This window comes from Passer montanus, unplaced genomic scaffold (assembly GCF_014805655.1).
Source record: "Passer montanus isolate IOZ18808 unplaced genomic scaffold, ASM1480565v1 scaffold25, whole genome shotgun sequence".
Classification (NCBI taxonomy): Eukaryota; Metazoa; Chordata; class Aves; order Passeriformes; family Passeridae; genus Passer; species Passer montanus.
Window position 1 is genome coordinate 6,909,107 of NW_024367149.1, and position 26,609 is coordinate 6,935,715.

Sequence of the window (26,609 nt, forward strand, 5' to 3'; positions counted from 1 at the left end):
CGGTGCCGCCTGCCCGGGGCCGTGCGCGCCCCGCCGCGCCCCGCGCTGCGTTCCCGCGGCTCGCGGTGCGCTTGGCGGGCTCGCTGCCGCCCGGCAGGTGCTTCCCGGAGCAGGATCGACTTTCCCGTTTCCGTTCCGGACTTCCCGCTTCCCAGTACGAACTTTTTACTGCGGTGTGTTAAGAAACAGTGATGCTTTCCTTAACTTTTTTTTTTTTTTTTTTAATAACCCCTGACAGATCCTGCCTTACTGGCTTATTCGCCTTCCTTATTCATATATTTGCATAACTTACAAGTATTTCAACGGCACGAATTATTTTTTTTCAAGGATGCACCCTGGAATCTGAAGGCTCTGCATCCATGCCCCAAAGTTTTCTTCTCATGGAGCAATTAGTGTATTAGTATGAATAATACACATACAAATTAAACCTGCAGTAAGTTGTAATAGATGCACAGCAAATAACTTGACATATCTCATAGTCTGTGAAGCTTTCTTCATACAGAGGCGTTGCATATAAAACTTTTTTCCCTAAATCTGGATTTCCATCATACTGGGAGAGAGCCTCTCTCAGTGCAGGGGTAAGGCTCTTGCCACAGAACTGCTACAGGCTCTCACTTTTGTTCATGTGGGTTCAAAATCTCTCACCTGGGATGTGGATGGAGAAATGGAAGTGCTTTTAAAGTTGCTGTTTAGTGGCTCTTCAAATGTCAGCTGCTTGACAGAGATGAATTATCATCATACTGGGAGAGAGCTTCTCTCCCCAGATGCAGGGGTAAGGCTCTTGCCACAGAACTGCTACAGGCTCTCACTTTTGTTCATGTGGGTTCAAAATCTCTCACCTGGGATGTGGATGGAGAAATGGAAGTGCTTTTAAAGTTGCTGTTTAGTGGCTCTTCAAATGTCAGCTGCTTGACAGAGATGAATTAGTCAGTGTGGTCTAAGTAGCAGTCCAAGGTGCAAAGTCATTTAATGCTCAGCTACAGAAATAGAAACATTTACTGATGACTAGTGAGTATAATTATAATTCTGGATATTGCACTGACTTTCATCCTATGGTCTTCAGCTGTTTAATAGAATTATAGTATTTAATTTTTTTCTATGACTGGGTACCTCTACATGTACATTACACTTTAATTTTGTATAGTTTACTATCTTCTCTGTTAGTATAACAACTTTTAGTTCAAAAATTTAAAAACCCCTCTTTAACTACCTATCCTAAGAAGTTCAAGTTGGGCTCAAGGAGTAAAATCATGTTCTCTACTTTATGTAGCTTTACCACTGACAAGTGGCTGCAGTGAATTCCTTCAGAATTCCTTCAGAATGCTCTTCCCTTCCACGAGCTCTATCTGCACCTATGTCTCTGAAGTGCTTGCTAGGCCGTTCTCCAGACATCTGAATGCATTCTCTTCCCTGAAGCTGTGTCCTGCTGAAACCTGCCTGCCAAAAGATCCAGTCCTTGGGCACGCCCTCCTCTCCTGTGTGCTGGCAGGGCTGCTCCCGGGGCAGCAGGCTCAGCAGGAGCAGCCTTTGAAGGATACCTCAGACCCAGTCCCAGCTGATCACACACCTCTCCAGAATCAGTCCTACCCCTGAGAAGGTGGTAGGGCGCTGTTTGCTTCAGCTTTAGTGTTGGTGTAGTTTATGAGGCTCATAAACAGCGCTGATGTGAAACGCTGACAGGTTGGGGATTTTATTGAAATGGGGCAATGGCCTGTTGTGCTGTGCACAGGCAGCTCGTGTTGGGAAGGAGCTGGGGCTCCCTCTGCACCAGTTTCAGTCTGGAGCAATGGAGCTGCCTCACTCTGCCTGGCTGCTGATTGAGCCCCTCCCAGGAGTGTTAATGCCCAGCTGGGGTGGTTCCAGCCCGGCAGTCTGGGCACACAGTCTGGAAGCAGTTTTGTTGGTACGAGGGATTACAGGTACCTGATCAGCCTGTGCCTGCTCGTCGTGTCTCCAGGCTGCTCAGCCCATTGCAATCCAGTAAGTTCTGCAGGCAGGAGACACTTTGTCCAGCAGATCCCACAGCCTGTTAACCTTTGGCTGGGGAGCTGTGGAAAACTGCAGGCAAATAACTCCTGATGCAGCTGAACTTTCCATTAGAGCCTGAGCCACAAACTTCTTCACAGGCGTGTCCTTGCACTCCTGTACTCAACCCTCCGTGGTAGTTACTGAAAATAGACGGCAGAAAAGCACCCTTAATGTGAAATAAACATTCAAACAGAATTAGTGTGCAATAGCACTGCACTCTGGGGGGAAAATAAAAGGTTATGCTTTGTCTTTTGGTGGAGTGAATAGCTGTTAACCTAAGTATGTTTTAGATACATACACCAGGAGCAAATGATTTCAATGAAATTCCATTTCTGGAATGATTAGAACTTCAAAGGAGCAAGTCAAAAGATTTTACATCAAGTCAGAGGCTGGAAAAAAAAAGAAAAAAATGTAATGGTCACATTTATTTCTGTTTCTGTTTGTGTGTTCCATGCTCTGTACTTGTATTGCAGTGAGCAGTAGTAGTGCTACTTGCATGTGTGAATGCAAATCTTATCATGTGCATTTGCAAGGTGTTTAACAAAGGCCTTTTATTCAAATTGCCAAATTGTTGGCTTTTTTCCCTACTTCTGTAGTCCAGGAGCTTTTTTCTCATTCAGAATTGAAATATTCATCCTCAAATTGGCTTATAATTACTTTTGTGTAAAGTTACTTATGAATTCGGTAATTTACAGAGTATGATCTGGACTTGTCATCCAAATATTGTTTTCACGTGGTTTTGCTTAAATAAGTGATTGGTATCAGTAAATGGCCACAATTTTTTTTAAGCAAAATATGAATTAAATGACTGTGTGCCATTTTTGCCATTTTGGATCAGTTTGACCAATGGCTTGGCAAATTATTTCTTTTTTCCCACAGTATTCTTGGATTTGTGACTCTGCTCATGTTTCAGTGTTTTCTCTTAAGGGATTAACTTATATATGTAAATTACTGAAGCATTGTGGGTTTTCAGTGTTTTGTTGGCTTCACTGAAATATTTAGCAGAAAAGTCTTGCACTGGCTCATTCCTGCCTTCTGCTGGTGCAGGAGCTGTAAAGTTGTTCCATGAGCTGGATTCCAGATGAAAACTAGCTTTGTGCTGGTTTATTTTTTCAGCTGAATTTGTTCTGTTGTTTGTTTTGTGCATGTCAGTGTAGAAACGTGTGTGTTGACATTATGCTGGGAAGAGAACATGAAGACAAAGAAATGGTCAAGGAGGAAGGGGGAGTTGAATGCAATTTGCTTTTTGTTTGTGTTTTCTGGCAGAAGTGCTGTCTTAAATACACATCAGCTATAGCCTTGATAACCCTTGGGAATTCTGTAGAAATAATCCAGTGAACCACTCAAGTTTGAAAATCTGATTTAAATTCTAACTTTAAGTGTACTCTTTAAATAAATATTTAAATTGTATAATAAATTGAAAGCAGAACTGGCATAGCTGTGCAAACAGTGCTAAAAACAGTGCCAGAGGAAGGTCAGTTCCTTAAAGTATTTTAAAACTTCGTGGATATTTGACATTTGGTGGCATTGAAAGGAGAACTGTTCAAAATGTTGCAGGCTTAAAGAATTGCTTTGCACAGTGATTGAGGGCTGCCAGAAAAAATTGTTGTGTGTGACAGCTCCATACTGTGTGTCCCTGAAACCAAACTGGGGAGCCTCCCATCATCTTAATGGCTTTTGCATCAGTGAATGCTGAAGAATGGATTTAAGTGCTGTTCTTTTGTTCATCATTCCATCAAACTACTCTTAAAGCATTTGCTGCTCTACTGCTTTCAGGAGCAAGAGCTGTGTGAAATCAGTTGTTGGGAAAAGTAATTGTGGCAGTAGGAAAGTATCTCTCCCCTCATGTTTTTCAAGACTACAACTAGTTAGCAACTTTAACACTGGAGAAGAGCTGCTGGTGGGTTGTACAACCCAGCTGCTGAGGAGGGGGACTCAAATTTTGGAGCAGTTTTATGACTCTTTGGTGGTGAACTGAAAGCAAACCTTGTTGACTTGATTTCAAATGATGCCTCCAAAGCTGCAGTCATGGCTCAGTGGCCCCATGGTAGAGACTTTCAGTTAAATACTTCTTTCAAATAAAGTTTCTCAATCAGCAGCTGTGTGCAAAAATCCCAAGAAAACAGGAAAAAACCACATCTGCTTTTGCACAAACATTCCCTCCGAGGTCTCTGTTTTCCATTCTCAGATGAAATGACACTTTTTTCTTATAATAACTTGATGTGTCACATGCCCTGAAAACAACTCAGTTAATCTATCAAAAACAGACAAAACTGTAAGTGAGCTTGTAATAATAAAAATAATTCTGAGTTTATGGTCACGGGATATAAAATATTGTTCATTGTCATACAACACTAAATTGAATTTTGTACATAGTTTAAACTTTGTATCACAGATTTCCATGCACTGAATAAACTGTTAAAGGATTATAATTGAAGTAGTTGATTCCTCTTTAGTAGTTAGGTTGCAGTGTAATGCTTTTCTGTGCCAGGACCTATAAAATGTTGCCTTGCCTATTTCATATAAGGTATTATTGGGGTTAGATGAGCCCCAGTGGCACCTCAGCTATTGTTGCAGTGTTTGATCTCCTGTTTTATGACTGCACCCACAAAATTCCCAGCTTTAGCTGCACAAACAGGGCTGTGAGATGCTGTCCTTGAACTCAGGGAGCTTCTCCTCTGAGACTGGTGTGTGCCTTCCAAGGGGGCTGGGAGCAGCCTGTAAAATCTTTAAACTGTGAGGTCTGTTTCTGCTTAAAAAATGAGCTTTGCCTTAGGATTTGATGAGAAAAAATGACTATTACGGAAAGTCATCCAAATTTAAGCTTCTCTGGTAGATGTAGATAAATTGCAAAGATTACTGTTTATAGATACAGCTTGTTCCAGGTTCTTCATCCTTAACGGGAAATAAATGTCCCAAGTGGTTTTGCTCATCTGTGTGCTTATGTTAGGGATTTCCATGACAGCACTGAGTGAGTCAGAAATGCACCTCTTCAAGTTCTGCCCTTCTGTGCAAGCAGAACTCGTGCCTGAGAACTTTTGGAGGCGAAGAGCAGCTGGGTTTTATTTGAAACCTTAAACTTTGCACGCAACAGCTACAACTCAAATGAAATAGTAATACTTATAAAGATGAAGGAGGGCTCAGGGTCTTTGGGGCTTGGGTTAGGATTCTGATTTTGTTTTGTTTTCTTTAAATAGGCCCAGTCATTATTTTCATTTCTCTTAAGAAGTTGTAGGTTGAAATGCCTTATGTTAGATCAGTTCTGTATGTGATCATCTTCACAGTATGGATGTAAAAGAGAAAACAATAAAGGCCACATCATTTTGAGAGATACCTAAATTTCCCCTGCAGTAATACTGTATAGCTTTCTTCATTTTTACAGTTTTTTGAGTTTCAGCTGAAATTTATCTCATATTGCTGTCTGCTTATAATCTGTTCAGGTCCTTTATCCTCACAATCAGTACAGTGTGTATTGAAAGCTTATGGAAAATGTAATTTTGTCTGGTTATAAACTGAGCACTGAAAAAGATAGCTGCATATTAAAATTTTAAATATAAAAGGAAATAAAATGTGGGGTTTTTTTATTAGCCACTTAGAGATGTCTTTCTGCTGTATGAGTTTTTGTTCAGTGAAATGGAACCATTCCTCAAAAAAGTTATGGCGTGGCTTTATTTTTAATAGGATATATTGGATAACATCATTTCAAACAAAGAATAATAAGGTGAAGCTGAAAGTATTTGAATTGTATTTTTAGAAAATCTTAGCTGGGGAGGGGGCAACATCTAAAATGCCAGCTGAATTATGTTTTAAAGTGCTGTCCTGCAGCAGCCGTGGAAGGTTTGCTGTCTGCCAGTGAGAGAATCCAGCACTGTGTGTGATGCAGCTGCCAGCTCTGGAGCTCAGGGAATTCAGATACTGGAGTGATGGGTGCTTTCATGCACTTAGGTAGGATGAATTCAATTTAGTGCTTTCTTATAATTGGTATTAACCAAGTTAAAGCTCTGTCAGAAGATGGTGAAATTATGGGTATACAGGCCCACACTCTGACCTGTTACTTATCTTGTGATTCTTTTTGCAGACTGAGAACATTATGAATTTTAAACTTAATTTCCATCCCATTAAAATGTGATGAACAAGAAAAAGGGAGGCTTTTACTCTATCTTTTGCAGCTGAGTTGGTGGTCAGTGGAAATGAGGGTTGTTGGGATTCTGTTCTCCCTTGCACTGGGAGGAGATCTCAAATTCTCTGCATTTCACTAAGGGGTCTAAACCCTTCCAAACCCAATCTCTTCTGCTGCCTTGGCTTTTTGTCTGCCCTGGTTCTGTGCCTGTGCCCAGCCCAGGGAGCTGGGAGGGCTTTGCCTGCCTCGTGGGATCTGGGGCAGACCTGGTCGGGTCCCTGCACTGTTGCAGCCTCAGTCCAGATATTTTCTTTCCTGCTTAGATTGTGCCAATATTTCTTCCAGAAACCACCAGAGGGAGTGATAAGCTCTCAGAAGTATCCTCCCATTTTAGGGGAACTCTCAAGGCAGTGAATATAAAAAGTGAAAGTGTACTCTGGTGAGCTATGTCTGAAATATACACAATTTCTCATAGGAAATTGTTGGAGAAACTTTGTAACTAGATCCTCTCTTGGATTTGAAGTTTAAAAAAAGACCAAAACAAAACAATGCTCCAAAAAGTCTTCCCTATGTACTTGTTGTCTAAAAAGAAATTATATAGCTGTAGAATACATTATGGAGGCACTGCTGTCTTTACTTCCATTTCACTTTGGCCAGCTAACATGTGCTGATGTAAAAGCAAGTAAATTAATACTGATGGCTTCTAACACTCAGAAGACAGCTCTGATAAACTGGAGCCTCAATTGAGTGAGAGGTCAGCTAAAACATTATTTGAAGCTCCAAGTGCTGTACTTGTACATTATCTTTAGTGGACAGGACTTGCTAAAACTGCTTCATTCTTTCCTCCTAGCTATATTCAAAACATGTAGCACATAGAGAATAATTTGTTACTCTTAAGACTGATACTTCTTGTCCTGTCTTTTTTTTTTTTCCATTAATGTCAGCAAGATTTTATTGTCTAATTGCTTTAGTGAAAATTGGTCTGGTGATAATAACATCAATATATTGTCTTGATGGAATTATTGATACACTGCCGAAAGAAGTGGGTATTTTAGAAGATGACAACAAGAAAATCTGATCATGAGACACCAATGAGAGGAGTTGTTTTCCTGACATTTCAAGAATGTAGCTTGAGTATTTGGATGGCAAGAGAGAAGGGGTTTTATTAGACAGGACTACCTTTCAGGTAAGGCTACAATAGCAAGGAGTTTATCATTTAAAAAACAGGAAGTGTGTGGGTGGTCAAAAAACAGCCCTTACCAGAAAACTGAGTATTCAGGATGACCTAACTATTTTCTTTTTCACCTTAAATAGTTTGTGTGTGCTACTTTGGCTTGCCACAATTGCCCAATAGCAGTGGTTACTGTCAGCTTTGCCTGTGACAGTGGTGGGAATAGCTGACAGCTCAACTATCACTATTTCAAGCTGAGTTGGCTGCTTAGAATTCCCTGCTTAGGCAGGAGGTTGAAGCTTTTTTCAGTGCTTCAAACAGGTATTAAAGAAGAGATTGAGTAATTTTGCAAGGTAGGTTAATGTGCAAATTTGAGCAGTGATTATGGATATGAAAATTCTGTTTTCTGGTCTGGATTCTAAGCGCTTAAATGGCTACAAGGGTTAACTTTTAAACTGTAATAATGACAGTGTGCTGTACTAGCTAGGAAGTAGATTTACAAACAAGTCTAAACATGAATTTTGTCTCTGACTAAAATGTGTATAGATCAGAGAAAGTTTCTGACAGATGTATAATTTCATTTGTGCAATTCTGCCTGCACAGCTAGATTTTGTTTCACGGACACTTTCCTAAGAATAGGAGAGAAAGGAGGAAGATGTGAATCAGCATATTGCTGATTTTTAATATTTCTCAAATCTTTTCTTCTTCCTTTCCTTTTACTTTCTATATATGCATGGACTACATTTCATAAGTATTTCTTGAAGTTACTTAGGAAACTTTTTGAAGTGGGATATTGTATTCTTTTGAAGGATTCATTTTCCATACCATGGTGGTGGGAACAAACCAATTTTATAACAGAAATTGCACCTTGTTTGGTCAGACACTAAAACATGGTGAAAAAATTCTTCATCCTTTCTCTGTTGGTTTGAGTAACTTTCTTCTTACTGTATTTGTTAACCCACTGATCCGTTTTTTTTCTGTTTCAGTCAAAAGACAAAATGATGAGAGGCTCACGCCGAGGGTGTGTTAGACTCCGGGTAAGTGTTGTTTTATTCAGTACTAAATGACTTACTGTGTATAATATGTCCTAATGGAGAGAACTGCAAGGAGACTTTTGAGGTTTAGGCTCTATTCCTGACTCTGCAAAATGCTGAAATAGTGAAAGTATTTAAAGAAAGAAAACGTTAGAGGTCAAGTGACATGCTGGGCTAATTACATTCTATAATTTATATATGGTATAAAAATATTATACATTTTATATGATATATTAGAAGGCATTCTGTGGCAGAGTAAGATGGGTTAGTAGTAGGATGCTGTGAAAAATGTGCTGTTTGCAGTTCTCATTTCTTTGTTGGGGAGGTCCATGTGTATGTACACAGATAAATATGTGTGTTTATTGTTCTGTACCTGCAGAAGTCATTGTGAAACTGCTTCCTTCTGTCCTGGTTTGGTTTTCTTCTGTTACAGTGTCCATCCTGCCAGTTTGGACACTCCTTAGGCCTAGGCTTGAGCGTAGTGAAAGGAGAAATGGAAAGGGAAGGGAGAACACTGCTGGCAAAGTTTTTGAAATATGGTTGGAGGGAGGTGTGCAGATTGGGGAAAGAGAAGGTGCAGAGTGGGAAAGCTGAGCATTACCTGTCTGCTGTGGGACATTTAACCTTGACTGCTGCTGCTGCAGCTGGAAATGGAGGTACTGAAGGGAGGTGAGAGTGCTGTGATGTCTTTGCATGTGCCCAGTTCCTACCTCGTGGTTGTGCTCGTGCCAAAGCTATTTCTTCTTGCACAAGTCCTGTATTTTTTCCCATTTCTCATAGAGTTTCTGGTTCTAGCATGCAGCAGTCTTGTGAAGAGCTGGAACAAGTGAGGAGTGAGAATGATGGGTATGAATGGGAGCATTTTCAAAGTTGAAGCAAGAGAAGTCTAGAGAAGGGGATCTGTGGTCTTACAAACAATGTGATGAGTGTTGAAGGAAAACTGCATTTTCCAGTTACTCCTTCCTTCTGTTGTTAGCCTTTGTAATCTTTCTGTGGGTACCTGTAGCCTTGTGAGACTCAGAGAATTCCCATTAACTTGAATTCCAGATGACTTCTTTGCACTTTGCCTTGCTTGATGTATTGATATCTTATAAATTCAGAATTTCTTTAAGGGAAATGTACACTCAAACCACTGTCTCGAACAAGACATTCCCAAAGATTCACAAGGGTGGTTTTTTCATTGTGCAGAAAAATTCAGTCCAAAAAGCCATGCCTGCTTTAGTAGTCACTGTGGAGGTTGGCCTCAGCCTGCCAGTTTAGGAAATAATAAAAGTGAACAATCTGTTCAATATTGCCTGGTCCATCTTTATATGTATTTAACATAAAACAGCCACTTTTTCTTCTCCCATCTGTCACTCTTCCACCACAAATTGTTCTTTGGAGTTTTCTAAAAACTGATGGACTCCCCCAGCCTTTCTCTGAATACGTGTGGTTTGTTTGTTTGGGTTTGTTTTTTGGGTTTTTTTTGTGAGGAAGGAAGGAATCTTCCTTTTTCTGCTTTTGTAAAGCAGCTCCCCTGGCAGATGACAGTGATACTGATAGATGAACAGATGGGCTTTTGCAGTCTGAAATTCTATCAAAGAGGTTTTCTGTTTAGGGTAATTGTTGATTTGTAACTGTAGGTGTGAACATAAACAAACATGTAACTTAAGCAATTTGGCTAAAATATTTCATTTTCTCTTGAATGGATTATGAAAAGCTTGTTCCTCACCTTTTTGCTCATGATACACATTTCACAGGCCTGAAATTTCATCTTCAATTTCTTTGGCTGATTGTCTTAGTGACCTTAAGAAAGTGTAGTCATAAAGCATTCCGTGTCATCTGCACTATGCTTATGTCCTGCTAAAGTTTTCTGGAATATCCATTTACTTTTCCACTCTTATTTTTAACTTTACTTGTTCATATGTATTATCTGCAAGACAGAGGAAGCATTTTCTGTGCTCCTGGCTCAGCCCCTTTGCCCCAGTGTTGCAGTGACAGTGTGTGCACTGCACACAGGTTTGTGCTGAGTTCACATGCCCAGGAGAGCTCTCCCTGCTCCCACACCTGGGCTGGGGCAGCTCTCAGCTGTCTCAGTCTGTGTTTCTGTGAGTTTTCCTGTATCCTCTGGGGACAGTATCTTGGTCATGGTGAGGTGAGGGTCAGTCTCTTCTCCCAGGTAACAAGAGACAGGATGAGAGGAAATGGCCTCAAGTTGCACCAGGGGAGGTTTGGATTGGATATTAGGGGAAATTCCTTCACTGAAAGATTAGTCAGCCATTGGAACAGGCTGCCCAGGGAAGTGGTGGAGTCACAGTCCCTGGAAGTGCTCAAAAGATGTGTGGATGTGGCACTTGCTGAGGTAATTCAGTGTTGGACGTGGTGGCACTGGGCTGACAATTGGGCTGGATAATCTTGAGCTCCTTTCCAACCACACTGACTCTGGTACAGCTGCTGAGGAGAAGGATATTGTACAACTTGCAGTGACCTTCTGATTTACTGCATAGCAAAATATGTGCTTGAAGTGCCAGATATTTATCTACTGGTATGTCTAACAGAAATCTGGTGGTTGTGGTGTCCTGGCCCTAAAAGTGTTCACAATTACACTGGCTTGGATATACTTTTTAGGTGCCTCTTTTATAGTGATCACAGAGCTGTCCATGAAAAGCCTATAAGGAAGATACTCTTGGAGAAGTTAAGTGGCACATTTTATCAGTGGAGGGAAATAAAAAACCAGCTTTGAGCTATCCTTTCCTGCCACACTGCCTTGGATTACAGATGGTTGGTGCTGCTCTTACCTGGGGCTGTGCTGATCCCAGCCATGCATGACCTGGTCCCACAAATCCCATGTAGGGGCTGAGAGGAGCCTGTGTGGGTAACACTGACTCAGCTTCCTCTGCCCCAGGTCTGGACCCAAACCCTGGCCCCCAGCCCTGCTGTGGGATGCCTGGCTGAGAGAAGGAAGCCCTGGCTGGAATTGACTCAGGGCTCCTCCTAGTGCTCTTACTCTTTGTGTACTCTGAGAGTAAAGGCAGAATTTACCCTGTAGATATGTGCATTTTCTAGGGATGTCTGTTTTGTGGGATGGGGAAGGGTGCAACAGATCCGGGTGCTGTGTCTCCTTGGAGAAGGAGAAAAGAAACTGAGTCAATCCACTGGTGATTTTTGAGCTAAATATTACAATTTATTGGAGCTGGCAGACACTTGGAATTGTCCTTTTTTATGTCTTCTCCTGGGTGAAACTGTTATTTATTGTAAGTATTGGAGGGGGCAGGAATGAAAATGTGGATAGATTTGTAAATAGCTAAGCACAGATGGTCTTTAATTTATTTGCATTTTCTTGTAATAATTCACAAAGAATTAGAAGACAAAGCTAGTTGCTTCCGATATATCCTGATTACTTTTAATATTTACTTAGGGACTGAAAATTAGATCATGCAGTGTACCAGTGACATGACATGATGGGCCAAATTCATTCTGCTAGAACGATTTATTTTTTATTACAGGCTGGTAGATAAAATCAGGTCAAGAGCTTCTTTTTGCAGAGTACTTAAGAATTATTATTTTTATACACGGAAAATATATATAAAATATTGCTTCTCAGTCTTTAAAATGTAAGTTGGAACGTAGCAGAGAACTGCTGCAGCATAAAGCCACCATTACAAAAATAAAAGATGCATATTATTATCCAGATAATAGCTTTACAAACATTCACTGTTTTTTCTGCAACTAAAAATGTATTGTTTAAAAGAACTGACTGCATCCTATGACTGAACAGAGAATCCTTCTGCTCTTTACTGCATTCAGTTTGCCTCTAATTTGTCAAAGCTTTTTAAATTCCAGTGGTGTAGTGATAGAGTGTCTGCTGCTGATGTCACTGCTTGCCTTATCAGGATTTTGTTCTTTGTTTCACAGGGAGCTGTGATTGGTATAGACGATGAGGACGACAGCACCTTCACAATAACTGTTGATCAGAAAACCTTCCATTTTCAGGGTGAGCTGAAAGAAGAGATTGTTTTTTCTTATAATAGATTCCACTTGTATTTGATGGATGATTTTAAATGTTTGGCAACAGAGCAGCATGAATGAGCACACTGAGAACATTCTGGATCCAGGGGTGCTGCAGGTTAGGCAGGGATTTACATCTGCAGTGGCTACATATGTGCTAGAAAGAGACTGTAGCTCTGGCAGGATTTGGAGATGAATAATGTAAAGAATAAATCACTCAAGGGGAGAAAGTAATGTGCTTCTGATTATGGGTTTCTGATCTTCGTTATCAAGATACAGTGATGCATTTCTTTATGAAGAGAATCAAGACTGGTCTGAAGGTTGCAATTTGTATCCAAATAGAACTTAATGCTCAATTATGAGGAGACTAGAGGCAACGTTTGGCTTAACGGTGGAGCTTTGCTTCAAGATTTACCAGCTTGCATTCATTTCATCTACATTTCTGTGTCTTGTCTGCCAGTCACCATTTCTCTGCTATTATCCTTTTATTCACATTTCCTAGCACCAATGCCATCTGCCACTGCTATGTTTCGTCATTGCATGCTATGGCTCACCGGTAGAAAGGGTAAGGCTCTCTATAATTGCTATGTACTCCTTAAATGATTTTGTCTGCAGCAGTAGGACAAAATGCTGTGCTAATGTTGAATAGAGAACTTCCTTTTCCGAGTGTTAAAATCCTAGGGAAGGGTGATGAAAATATTTTGCAGCTAACATTCGTTAGTCCTTTTGCTTTTCCTCTAAAATGCAGTGACTAAATAATTGCTTTCTATAGAGCTGGAAACTGTAAATACCCAAGAGGCACACTTGCATTTAAGCTGTCATTTTAATTTATGTAAACTGAAATGATTCTATAACTTATATTGTACTGTGCATATTTTTAAATCAGTGATTTGCAACTGGGAATTATCATCAATACTGGTGCTTTTGTGAGACTATTTCTAATGATAAATATTAATTGTACACCATATTGTCACTGGCTTCTGTATTCCTTGTGCTGTAGTTTTTCCTAAATGCTGCTGCTGTCCTCTGGCTTTTCACTGCATTAAGCCTTATAAATATACCTTCATAATGCTGAGCTCACAGTGATACTTAAATCTACTGTTCCCAAGGATAATTGTTAAAATGCAAGCTAATTGCCAGTGCAGTAATGGAATGCTGTACTAGGGCAGTCTCTCAGTACTACAAAGCTAAATACTGCTGAATATTTGAGAACTTGATACAGGTAAATCTGGAAATCTCAAATCTTTAGTTGCTAAGATAGACCTTTTTTAATACATCTTGTTTTCAGTGATTTATTATATGCTGTAGTCTCTTTTGGGTAGCCAGATGTCTTAAGAAAACTGATAGTATTTGACATAAATAATGTTCTACTCTAAGTAATATTGGTCATTTTTGAACAGCAATATTGTCACATCTCGTGCTTTATAATTTTTCTTTCTCTGCATTTCATATTAGGCCAGGATTTATGTATCCTCCTTTAGTGTACAACTAAGATATTGTACACTATTTTCTGTATTATGCTTTTTGTATTAGCACATTATTAAGGTAACGTCCCTGATACCCAGGAAATTATAATGACACAAGCACAGTATTAATATACATGGATTTAATGCAAACATGTATAAAGACAGGTAAGATATGAGTCCTATTATATTTCAGTGTCAAAAAATGCTCTGTGGAACTATATATGTAGTTCTTATAGCCACTGTGAATGCATCCTCACCTCATGCAACCTCTGTCGTATTTCTGTCAAATTTTTGTACATTATATTAAATTAATTCAGTATTACACAGGTTTTAACTCTGGCAAAATGTAGGTCACTTTCAGTCATAAATGGTGAGTGCTTAATAATGTAAATATTACAAAGTATATGCTGAGACTACATAGGGTATGTAGGGCAAATTCTGGGAACAATCCAAGAAAACATAAAAAAATTCCTAACAATTTCTTCCTAACTTTTAATACCTGGTTAAGATAGAGCTTTTTTTTCCACAAGATAGTCATAGCTTTAAATTCACGACTGCAGGAATGGCAACTTACAGTCCCTTCCTTCCTTCTTGCTTTCCTGCTTTCTCAAGGACAGACAGGGATTCAAACAAGCTGGAGCCTCTCTGAGGAAAAACCAGAACTTTAAAAATCCAAGCTTTCAGAGATCTCCTGACCTAAGCTGGGGTCCCATCTGCAGTGGAGCAGTTTCTCTTGCAGGCTCTCCATTCACTCAGACTTCAGGTACTGATTGGTGCCTCAGTGAAATTTTGCTGACAGCCAGTGATAGAATTTGAATTCTTGAAAAATAAAATATAAACTTCATTCTGGGTTAAATAATTATTTCTTAATGTCAGTTGCTAGAAGTTGCACATCTGAAAATTGCACATCTTACTAACACTCTAGAGATGGAAGTAATGAGATGGAGGGCAAGTAAGTAATTTAAAACTGCCTGAAGTTGATTCCATATGTGTGTAACTGAATTTCTGAAGTGCCAAAACTCCAGCATCTCCCACTAAGATTTGCCTGTCACTGGATTTTGGCAACTTCTGAGTCTTTCTCAGAAGCAAAGTTCATGTTTTGTTTCTGCCTGTGACAATCTCCCTCTTTTCTGTTCTCAGCTGTGCTTCCTGTGGCCATCCCTGTATTGGACATCAGTAAAAGTTTAAAAGTTTTCATTACAAAGATATTGTAGGTTTTGAAAGGTGACTGGGTACGTCCCTAGTGGGAAATGGGATCCATATCCTTGGGTATAAAGGACAGAATATTGAATAAATATTGGCAGTAAAACCAACAGCATGTTCAGTTTTTACTGTCAGCTTGGCTTTAGCTCTGCCAGAGTACCCAGCAGATTCTTTCCCTGTATTTTATTGTTATGAACAGGTATATTGATGCTTGTTCATACTGGAGGGGGAAGGGAGGTAGAATGACATCAGAAATTTCAAAACAGAGATAAAAGTAATGTATTTTATCTCCTGATTGCTCCTTGTTTGGTCATGCTGAATATCCAGTTTCATGGCTTGCTTGTTAGGCTTCTGAATTAGGTAGATCTTAAAGTATTCTCTCATGGGTTTTTTCAGATTAGATGCAAAAATCCATTCAAGTTGCTGTGAGACATTTGGGATAATACTTTTAGTTTAATTTACCTTCCTGTCAGGAAGCTTTTTCTTGGTAATATATTTTTCTTTGCTGCAGTACATGTCCCTTTTCTAAATGTTCCATAACTTTCAAACACTGTGGGGGTTTGGTTTGTTTTTCTTTTAACGTTTTCGTATCATCACCAAGCTTTAAGCTCTTTCCATTTAGAAATTCAGTTCTGCAATCCTTCATATTACTTAGCTGTTCTTTCTCCTCACTGGGATGCTTGTGACTTAAATTCAAGAGTGGGAACATGATGTTCAAGAGACTCTGGCAAGGGTATTGTTGTATTTCTTCTTGATATTTGATTTTCTGTCTAACCTGAAGCAATAATAGCTTCTATCTGGACTGAAATACTTCACTAAATGCACATTGTATGCATAAAAAAGAATTCATATTTTTTTAAAAAAATTAAACTCCTACCTGAAAATTCAGCTCTTTTTCTTACAGCCTGCAGTACAGTTCCTTGGAAGGCAAATCAGTTTTGTTTCCAGTGTTTTATGTAATAAAGGATGGAAAGACTGGAAGCAGTCCAGTGCATTGATCTGAGATGATTTTGCTTTAGCTTTTGTCTTTCCTTTCCTATTCCTGCCACAAAAGTATCTGAGAAATGAAGCATGAATGTTGCTGTGCAGCTTATTCTCCTATTACATGAAAGCTGTCAGCTGGTGGAGGTAGATTTCTCCCTTTTCCCCCCTCCTTTCCCAGTTTTGTAGCTTGATTTGTGTCTGCCCACCATCCCAGCTGAGGAAAAAGGGAGACATGCCCAGCAAGAGGTTGCCATAATGTTATAAAAGCAAGGATTTTTTGTTAATGTGGGAGGCATTATTATTGAGGATATACTGAGGTCCACAAATTCTTTGTGCTGAGCAGTATCAGAATGTGAGATTTTAAGTATTTATGTTATGTATCAAAATTAATAGTATTGGTTTTATACCTGTGTTTCAACATTACTTGCAGAAATAGTCAATATTTATAGTCTAGAGATCTTTGACATTGTCCACCAAATAGATGACAGGAAGCTGACTGCTCTTGTGGTAGGAAGAGGCACTTAAATCTATCACATTACCTGATTTAAATAACGATTCATAAATTGCAGCCTTTAAAAACAAAAAGTTGAAGAGCATTTAAATTTGATATTGAAAAATGCCTATAGAGAGATTTTGGTGTGACTTCTTGGTCTATGCTGGTTTCTTCAGTGATGTCTGTAAGTGCTGTGACCACTTTGTTTGTCCTAAGTTAATGTTTTTCTGGGTTTTTTAGGCTTCTGGTGTTGCTGAACCAGTGAATTCCTCTGTGCTCAACTGTGCTTTTATGTTGCAGAGGAGGATGAGCAGCTGTGATCTGAGTCAAGCTGAGCTTTTTGTCACCCTCCCTTTACCTGACCAGGTCTGGGCTGCATCTCATCCTCCCTTGATTGGCATAACTACAGAAATTCCTCTCTGAGCCAGAGCTAGGTGTAGCTTTGCAGTGATTTTTCTGTCTTCCCTCTCTTCCCTCTGCCTCCTTTTTGCTATTGATGTATTGCACTGGTATTTTGAGTGGCTGGGACATGTGACCAGAGTGCAGGGAATGGTGCAGGGCTGTGCTTTTCCTGTTTCATGCACCAGCAGCATCCTGTGTTAGAATTGTTTTCCAATCACCCCATGGTTATGCCATTTTTAATGGGACTTCCTTTACTCAATTGTTAAGGTCATATATTATAAACACCTCCTGGTTTTCTGTTTTTAAGGTTGAAGCTGCAGATTTCAGAATATGTGTTAAACTTGAGAGTAGGAAAGAAATAATACCATGAAACAGTATCTGTGTGAAGTGTTGATTTGGGTTTTTTTTTCCCTTTCTCTGGAAGAAATTGTTACTTTTAACATAAATATGAATCTCTTATCTCAACTGTATATGTGATACATGGCAAGTATCTTGGAGGGGGAAAAATGGCCAAAAAAGGTCTCACTATAAGGAGGGGAAAGACTGAGTAGTTCAACACTCTTTTCCTTCTGTTTTAACAAGAAATTCCAAATAGCTTTGGAAGGGGAAAAATGGCCAAAAAGGTCTCACTATAAGTAGGGGAGGGAAAGATATTGAGTAGTTCAACACTCTTTTCCTTCTGTTTTAACAAGAAATTCCAAATAGCAATAACCTTGAGTTTGACCTGTCAAATTGACAACGATTTTATTGGCTAAGCAAATGGTTATATTTTTGTTCTTCTATTTTGATTTTTTTCAATTCAAGCCAAAATATGGTTTCTGCCTTAAACTAGTAGTTTCAGAGCTTTGTGAGTGGGATCTGCAAGGGAAAAAGTTCTTTACTGTGAGGGTGCTGAGGCACAGGTTTCCAGGGAAGCTGTGGCTGCCCCATCTCTGGAAGTGTTCAAGGCCAGGTTGGACTGGGCTCTGAGCAACCTGGGAGAGTGGAAAGTGTCCTTGCCCATGGCAGGGGGTTGGAATGAGATCATCTTTAAGGTTTCTTCCAAACCAAACCATTTTGTGATTCTATGATTAATTTTAAATGCAAACATACCCTAAAAACCATTTCCACAGAATATACCATATGAAGTTTTGTTTGGTGCTGCTATTATTAATATTTAAGTATTACTCTTTAGTGAAAAACCATATGCTTGCAGATTTGTCCCACACTCAGAAATGTTTAATTACAAAATTACACATTATATGTGGGTTTCCAAAGAGAACTAATAGCAACTTGATCATGTGTTTCCTTTGTCACACAAATTTCCACCCAAAGCTGTGTTTCTGGGCTGACTATAAAGCTTGCTAAAAAGGCTCTTGAGTTTAGGTAACAATAAAAGAACAATTTAGTTGATTTCTCAAGATCACAGATGAATCTTACAAACACACTGTGCTCAGGAGACCTTTTGATGCCTTTTGTTTGGGCATGACTTAGTGTCTTGTGACTGCACAGGAGTTTCCTGTAGGGACAGGGAGCTCAGGCTGGTCAGACACCTGAAGAACAAAAAGAGGATTGATTTATATGTGGATGGAGAATGGCATCAGGAGGAGGGAGAATAATGACTGGGACAGCTCCAGAATTATGATATAGAGGAAATAATGTTCAAGCTGCTGCCAGATGTGGGAGCTGCATGTGTTAAAGGGTTTTTGTCAGCAGTGGAAGTACAGTGTTGTGCCAGGCTTGTATGAAACCCTTCTTCATCTTGCATGTTTTTCTATGGTTTGAGAGGCCTTCAGTGGCTTTAAATAGCATTTTATTTAGCCATGGAACAGTCCTGTGATGCTGACTTTTCCACCTTATTGAGCACTGCTGATGAAATCTCTCTCCATTGAGACTAGTGGCAGAAATCCTATCGATCTCAGTGTAGCCAGGGTTTCATCTCTATTATCTGGTGATTTGTGTGTAAAGATACTACATTAGTTCTGCACTTGGCTGAGAAAATACAGGAATTTTGCATACAAATCAGTGGAAGTTCTGTCAGAATAAAGGCTGCATAATTGACTCTATTGACTCTGTGGGTGTAATAGACTCTTCTTACTGAGTTCTGCCTGTAAGTAGGTCACAGTGAATGAAAATAAAATATGCATTTCTTCTTGTGACAGTATGGTGTTTTTATAAGTAATCTAGTATTTTTTTTCACTAATTCTTCAGGTTTTTCTTTCATCCTAATGCCCATATAGATGCACACACACACAAAAATAAGCACCACTATGCAGATTCTGAGGTGATATATTTTGTGTGTGTTCTGTCTTCCAAGTACTGCTGTGCATGACCTAGAAATGCTGGTGGTAAATGCTGTATCGTGGAGCAGAGTTGTTAAACTTGTTTATATCTAATCTTTAGATGCTATCAAGCTTAGGCTGGAAAAAGTAATCTGTTTTATGCTGTACTTTAACATTTGGTATACGTTATATAAACACATATAATCTCTCCACGGCAAAGTAAATATTGTAGGAACTCTAAATTATAAAATTTATTCTCTGTTTGGAAAATTAATAGAGGCTGAGAGCATCTAATGTAGTTGCATTTCATTTGACCTCTTATCCTCATAGAACAGAACTTCTAAAAATGCCTGACATATCTGATTTAGCAGTTTGGGAAGTTCAGAGATAAAGGACAATTTCATAAAACAAAAGGGAGTTTTAAGACACAATTTTTTGGAATTACAGAAATTTTTCAGTAGAAGCAGTAATTCTTGTGTTTAGTACTTTTTTTCATTCTATAATTTTCTATTTGATCAAATAATTGCTTTTCTTTCTTTGGACCTTCTCTAGGAAAGAGTTCCGATTTTTTTTTTTTTTTTAGTATAAGATTGATGTGAAAGTATCTTAGGAATAAGCTCAACCAACAGATAACAAAAAATTATTAAAAATCACAAAAAACCATTAAAAATTCATATTAAAGCTCACTGTAATAAATTACATACTTTTCAAGTGTGTTTCTCTGAACTAGTCATAAATAGGACTGTGATCATGTTAAGTACCCTGTGGTTGTCTTAGATATGCCTGAGATGTCACAGTAAATTATACAGGTGTCTTTCAAAGGATGCACCAGACACAGAGGAGTGAGGGCTTAGGCATATGGGAACAAACTGTAATCTAGCTCATAAATACTAATTCTACTAGGGGGGAAAAAAAGTAAAAATAGCTTAACTGACATAATCACAGTAAATTTCAATGTTTCAGCCATTAATGATTTCAGTCTCTTGCACACAGCAGTGATTATGCAGCTCTGTGTGGATTTAGCTTCTTTCACGTGCAAATGCTCACTGTTAAATTGCTGTAAAAACTGAATTAAAATCCTAGGACTTAAGAGAAAAACACAGGCGCTGTTAGTGCCCTCTCAACTGCAGACATAGCATGGCTATTTTTGCAGGTAGTTACATGCTCTAGCACAATTTGAATTTCAGCTGACCAGGTAACACTTGCATTAACCCCTCAGACTAAGATCCACCTTTATGTTTTTAAGTGTCAGGTATTTCTCATGTCCAGTTGTCCTGTGTTTCTTGTTTGGTTTTTTGTAATACTGTTATTCTAGAATCAGCCTAGGGAAAAGCGGTTTGTTTATCTCTCTTGCCTTTCTTCTCTTTTTAGAAGTTTTGTGCCAGGAGGGACCAGATAAAACTCCCCTATTTTTGTGTAAGCACACCAGTGTAATTCCTTGGACTAGATAAGAATTGCCTTATCCCAAATGTTTTGTCAGAAACAAATTCTGGAGTAGCTTTCACATAGGAATTGAGGAGGGGATTAACTTTAAAGTGGAGCCTGATCAAATAATGGAAAAGTTGGAGTGATTTCAGGGTACTTGAGGCAAGGACTAATGAGCAGGGCATTCTTGTCCCTACCTGCTGAAGAAAGCATCTGCAGATACAGAGTGGATATTAGGAGGTGTGCATCACAACCTTCTTAGGTGCAAAGGTATTTGAGCTTTTTATTTGACCAAAGCTGCCTTCTTTAAATGAAAAACAGCTTGGATATTTAGCTTTCCCTACAGATGGGTAGATAATGATCTCTGACCATTGTGTGTAGATTTTTCCCATAAATTCTTTCTGAGTGTGTCAACTAATCTCTTTTTTGAATGTTGCCATTGATTTTTTTTTCCATCAGTGATCTTTTGGCAGCTGTTCAGTTCTAAAGTGCTTTTACCATTAGGGAGCTTTTACTTGCACCTAATCTCACAGCAGCCATTTTGATTAGATTTAATATAACTTTTCTTGCATCTTGCTTTACTAAAAACTGCATCCTGCTGGTTTTCTCCATGGTTTTCTTAAGAGTCTGTGGAGGAGAGCCAGGAGGATCTGCTGTTGATGATAGATGGTCTGAAATGAAACCAGTGTCCTGAACAGAGTGCTTAAAAGGTTTTGATGCTGTGTTTCCATGCAGTAAGCAGTCTTCTCATGGCAGTGTTCCTGGATTTATCGTGCCCAAGACTTTCTCTAAGTAGCAGGATTGATGAGATTCATGTGTGCTCCCTAAGGATTGATCACGTTATACCAGAAGATTGCAATGTCTAATATATGAGGAAAAAACCCAGCTTTTTCCTGCTCTGCTGAGCCCTGGTAGAGAGAGCTGTAAAGGGGTCATTGGAGAAGCAGAAGCTTGAAAAATTCAGTTTATTAATGAGCACAGGAAAGTCAGTTTCACTGTGGAACTGGATGGATTGGTTGGTTTCTAGGTCTTCCCTGCTGCTGTAAGGCCTCTCTGTTCTGCTGGGGGTTCAGATACAAGTCAGAATGTGATAACCTTTGTTAATGGGCTACTGTATATTAAGATTAGTATTTAACTAATACCATGACCTCTTTTTGCTGGCAGTATGGAAGATCACAGGAATCCTGCTGCAATACAAGGATTAGTTCACTGGTCTGCAGCTTAATTGTTTCCTTTTTAGTTTAAATAATCGTGGGAAAAAAACCTTCAATGTAGGATATTTGTATCCCATGAATTACTTAATAGCACCTCAGTGACTTGTACCCCAGTTCCCCAGTAAGATAATTTTTGAGACTGGGAGATAGTGATTAAAAAAAACACCACAGAGAAACAGAAACTGTACACGCATTGTAATAATGCTAACCACTGTTGTTTTGGACACAACTTTGAAAATTTAAAGCACTGAGACATTTCAAATACTGATAGATTAATGACACAGGTAACTATGTATGTTTAGTGGTGACTGGAAGAATAATATAGGAAGAGTAAACTATAAACTATAATAATATACAAAGAATAAACTTGATTGATATGTCTGGCAGGACTAGACCAAGGAGCCTGGTTTTGGTAAGCAGAACCAAAGAAACTTAAGAAGCATTAAAATTGATTCTAGTTCAGTGATTGAAATTAGTGTCAAGGTGTAAAGCTGTGCAAAAAGAACAGTGTTTGTGTGCGCATGTGTGTACAGAATGTGAAAAGAAAAACTGCAATTTGCATGTTGCAAAATGTATTTAGAGTAATGCAGTCACGGGACAGTCCACAGGGCCCTGTCCCTCCATTCTCTCTGCTTTCACTGAATTATAAACTTGTCCTCAGTGCCTGCTTCAGGTTCTCAATTAAAATATGGATCATCAGTAAGAAGAGTCCTGTAAGGTAAAAGTTCTTTCTAATGAGGCATATCCAGCTTTTTAACCCTTGCTGCATTTCCTGCAGGAAAATGATCTGCTGTTCTGAGCAACATTTAATTACTGGAACTTCTTCCTCTTTCTCTGTGCATCTGAAAGCACTTTGGTAGACACTTTTCCTTATGTTTAGTTTTAATTTGTTCAGGTTAATGGTTTTATGGCTGAAACCTTGTGTGTAGTGAAAATTCTGTCCCACTATTTTGTGAGGCCACCTCATCAGTTAGGCTCTGAGCAAAGTTAATGGTATTGTGGCTGAAATACCTGTGGCAATTGATCATACTCTACTATTTTAAAGGAGTGGTGAGTAAGGATTGACTTGTAGCAGATTGGAAAAATGTATATTTTTAGGAAAAAAGTAGATAGTTTTCAATCTTTTACCTTATGTATAGTGAAAATTTTGTCCCACTATTTTGTGAGGCCACCTCATCAGTTAGGCTCTGAGCAAGCTTATGTATTAAAAATACATTCTTAATTATTTCTCACACGCACATACATTGGCAGTTCTCTCCTGATGGTTTTGTTAACTTGACATAATTAGTGTCTATATGCTGAAATAAACAGTGCAGAATGTTTATCTTTAAATTGGTAGGGTTATCTTTGGGGAGTTTAGAAAAATCTACATAATCAGAAGACATGGGGCATTTTTAAGTACTGATAGGTTTAAGCTGCAGAATTCCAAAAAATAAAAGCAATGGAAACAAAAGGGTGAGGAAGGGAACATTGAAACAAAGTATTTTGAGCTGGAGAGTACATTTCACTATAGCCTAAGGATATTTCCTCTGAAAAATAAGTGAGATAGAAATCTCAGTTCACTGATTCATAATAGGTGTTAGCTCACTTAAGGTTTCCTTGCTTCTAGCAGGCTTCCTGTTTCTTTTAATATCTTCCATTTGAGTGAGGAACTAGAAACAATTGTTAATAACTGTTCTCAATCCATTTACAGGCCAGTTTGTTTATAGTCTGTTTTGGAAAATGCCTCTGGAATTTTCCCTTCTTTCTTTACCTGGAATCCACTGACTCTATTCCTTTGTTTTTTAAGTACTCCTAGAGCACAGCAAAGAACTCTTTCAGACTAGTGAAGTAAAGGTGGCTTGTCTGTACTGCGGATAGGGAGAAAAGAAAGCAGTTTTAGGGTAGGATTTACTTCAATTTAATGTTTATTGTATGTTTAAGATTATTCTTTGTGCTTCATTATTCACACTAGTGACCTGCCAGGGTGTTTGTTCCATATTATGAATCCATACCTGAAAGTTGCTATGTCCACACTGAAGTAGAATTATTAGATAATTTATTACAGGTAATTTTCTTGTAAATAAGAGAATTCTAAAATTACGTAATGAATTGAGAATATCTGTGCAAATTCTGTTTGCATGTGTTCCCTAAAGCTGGACAAGGAACAGAGCTGCAACCACAGAAGAAGAAACAGGATATTAAGACAACTGTGGAATTATGTGCTTGGTGATTAACACAGACAGTGTGATTAATTTCCATATTTAGTGTGGACATCAGATCTGTTTGCCTGTGCCTTTTAGTATATAAGACTGCATGTAATTTAACATTTTGAATTCTTTTTCAGCTCGAGATGCAGATGAGAGGGAGAAGTGGATCCATGCTTTAGAGGACACCATCCTCCGCCATACCCTACAACTTCAGGCAAGTTTCACTTTCAGTTTTCACTTGTTTTACTTTTTTTTTCCCCTCCCGAAGCTATGTGATACAGTAGCATGACTGCTAATATCCAACACATCCTGTATAAAATCTGGCTGTTCTATGGCCTGTACAATTGGTTTTAGTAAAACATCTGTTTAGGTTTGAGTCTGTCACATTTTTCTTGTCCTACCATAATGAAAAGTCAGAATGACACTTTCCTTTATTAACTCACATTTATTATATATATATAGTTATCCTTGACTCATTTATTTATAATGTATATTTATGGTAAGGTTCTGGATTTATTGTTGTACATTTATTTTGGGTTTTAGTTGGGGCTTTTTTGTTGTTTTTTTGCTTAAAACTAGGAGTCCTTTTTGCATCAAGCATCTTGTATGCTTGTATGCCACCTAACTTGGAAATTAAAATAAGACAGCAGCATTGAACCTTTTTCTGGATGTTAAAAACGATAAATAGCTTGTTTGAAGCTGGATTTCACTGTGTCAGCTGGGTATCAGTGGTTTTCTGGTTCTAAAGACAGATAGATGGATTGAGGATGGTTCTTAGCTTTAGTTACCTTGTTCCAGGAGTTGGACTCTGTCATCCTTGTGGGTCACTTCCAGCTCTGCATAGTCTGTGGTTCTATCATCTAAGATCAGTTTCTGGTGATGCTCTGGAGCTGGACATGTCTATAAGAGTTACTGAACATTTGTTTTTGCCCTGGAGGGAAACCCAAACTCTAATGAAAAGGATTTGGTTTGTAACCAATATAGGTGTCTGGTGACAGTGTAGAAATCTTAAAGCACGTGTACATTATTTGTGTTGAATAAAGCTTTGGTTGTGCTTTTGTAGTATGGCAAAAGAATTAGGTTTCTTAACATTGGATTCAGTGTGAAGAAAGATAGAGTAAAATCTCTAATATCACTTAAAGAGAAGCTTATAAAGACTTATTTAGATGACATTTGCCCCAATCTAAAAGGTTAGAACAAACCTGAATTTGACCCATTCAACTTCAGACCATTGTACTATCTTGGTCAATTTACCTGTTAGACAGTGAGTTTCCACCTTCCTTCATCTATTAAAGACCACTAATTTTTTTGAATAGCAGATCCTTGGATAAAAATTCCCATTCAACAGTTAGCTTTTTACCCCTCCTACTGTGCCCTGGGTAGTTAGAAGTGATCTCTGCATCTGGACCCTGTAGCTGACCGAGGGCTGAAGAACCCCACTCTGCAGTGGGTGTGAGGAGACAGGGATTACCTAGGGAACAGTTTGTGGAGGTAGAAGGGCTGAGCTCACTCCCAAGGACTGCTTTATTCCCCATCCTCAGTTTAGAAAGTGAATAGGTTAATGTGAGTGGTCCTGTTTAGGGTCTGAGATGAAGTAAAAGAAATCTGTGCTGTTTTCTCCACCTGGAAGACTTTTTATGACATGGAGATACAGAGTCAAGGAATGAAACACCAGAACATACATTGGTTTTATCAAAATGTACACTTCCATGCTCTCTAGTAATTGTGAGTGTAGTTATATTGGTGGAAATAGATTTCATGACAGCAGCTAATAATGGAACTATTTCCCATTACATAACTGTTCATGTTCCTGGAGATTTTCAAATGAGTAAGGAAAAAAAAAATCCCAAGTTAAGTAAATTATCTAGTCACGTTTGAGGGAATAATTAAAAAACCTGAATCGAGTGCTAAGAAACACATCCTCCATCACTGTAAATATGTTCACCATTGAATGTAATACTTTATGGGCCGCTGCTGTGTGCTCACCACTCCTTTTCAAGAACCTTCTTCAGTGCACAGGTCATGTAACCTTTTAGGCTCTGCCCTTGTTTGTGGAGTCGGTGCAGTAGTGTTCTTACACCCCACTCGGGAACTGCCAAGGCTTGCCACGGGAGCTGCCGAACCGATTTAGGAATGAAACACGACTGCAGCTCCTTGCCAAACCTCTTTCTTTCCCGGCTTAGGAGCGTGGCGTTCCTTCTGCCCTCCCTCGCGGGCAGCACGAACGGAGGCCGAAGTTTGGGGGGACGCTCGCAGGGCCGAGCGGGTGAATCGGGGCAGACACATCCCCGCTCCTCCATGGCCGGCCAGGCCCTGCCGGCCCTCCCCTCCCTCCGTGCCGGCCGCGGCTGCCGGGGCCGGGCCGCCCCCGCTCCAATCTCCGTGCGCCGTGTGGGTGACGCGCTCGGCGGGGCCGCGGCCGGGGGCTCCTTCCCTTCCCTTCCCGCCCCGCTGGAGGCGGCGCTGCCGGGCCCGGCGGGCGGGCAGCCCCGCTGCTCTAGCACCGAGGGATGGCCGGTGTGAGTACGGGGGGCCGCGGGTCGGGGCTGCGGGTGTCCCTCGGGAAGCCCCGGGCGGGCAGCGAGCGGCGCTGGCGCTGCCCCGCCCGGGCACGGCGGGCACGGAGCGCCCG

At 39.6% G+C, this 26,609-nt stretch overlaps 1 protein-coding gene across 4 annotated transcripts in view; it reads left to right on the forward strand.

Annotated features, from left to right (window-relative positions):
* Positions 1-26,609, forward strand: part of OSBPL9 (oxysterol binding protein like 9) — a 57,742-nt gene that overhangs the window by 489 nt on the left and 30,644 nt on the right. For 3 of the 4 annotated variants that reach the window (XR_005627675.1, XM_039711421.1, XM_039711422.1), the window contains exons 2-4: positions 8,306-8,356; positions 12,248-12,326; positions 24,115-24,191. Coding sequence is in view for 3 of the 4 variants with exons in the window: in XM_039711421.1 (XP_039567355.1) it covers positions 8,306-8,356; positions 12,248-12,326; positions 24,115-24,191 (207 nt within the window). In the remaining variant the exon portion in view is untranslated. Of the gene's footprint in view, positions 1-8,305; positions 8,357-12,247; positions 12,327-24,114; positions 24,192-26,386; positions 26,497-26,609 lie in introns of those variants that run through there. The other variant, XM_039711423.1, reaches the window with a different exon arrangement.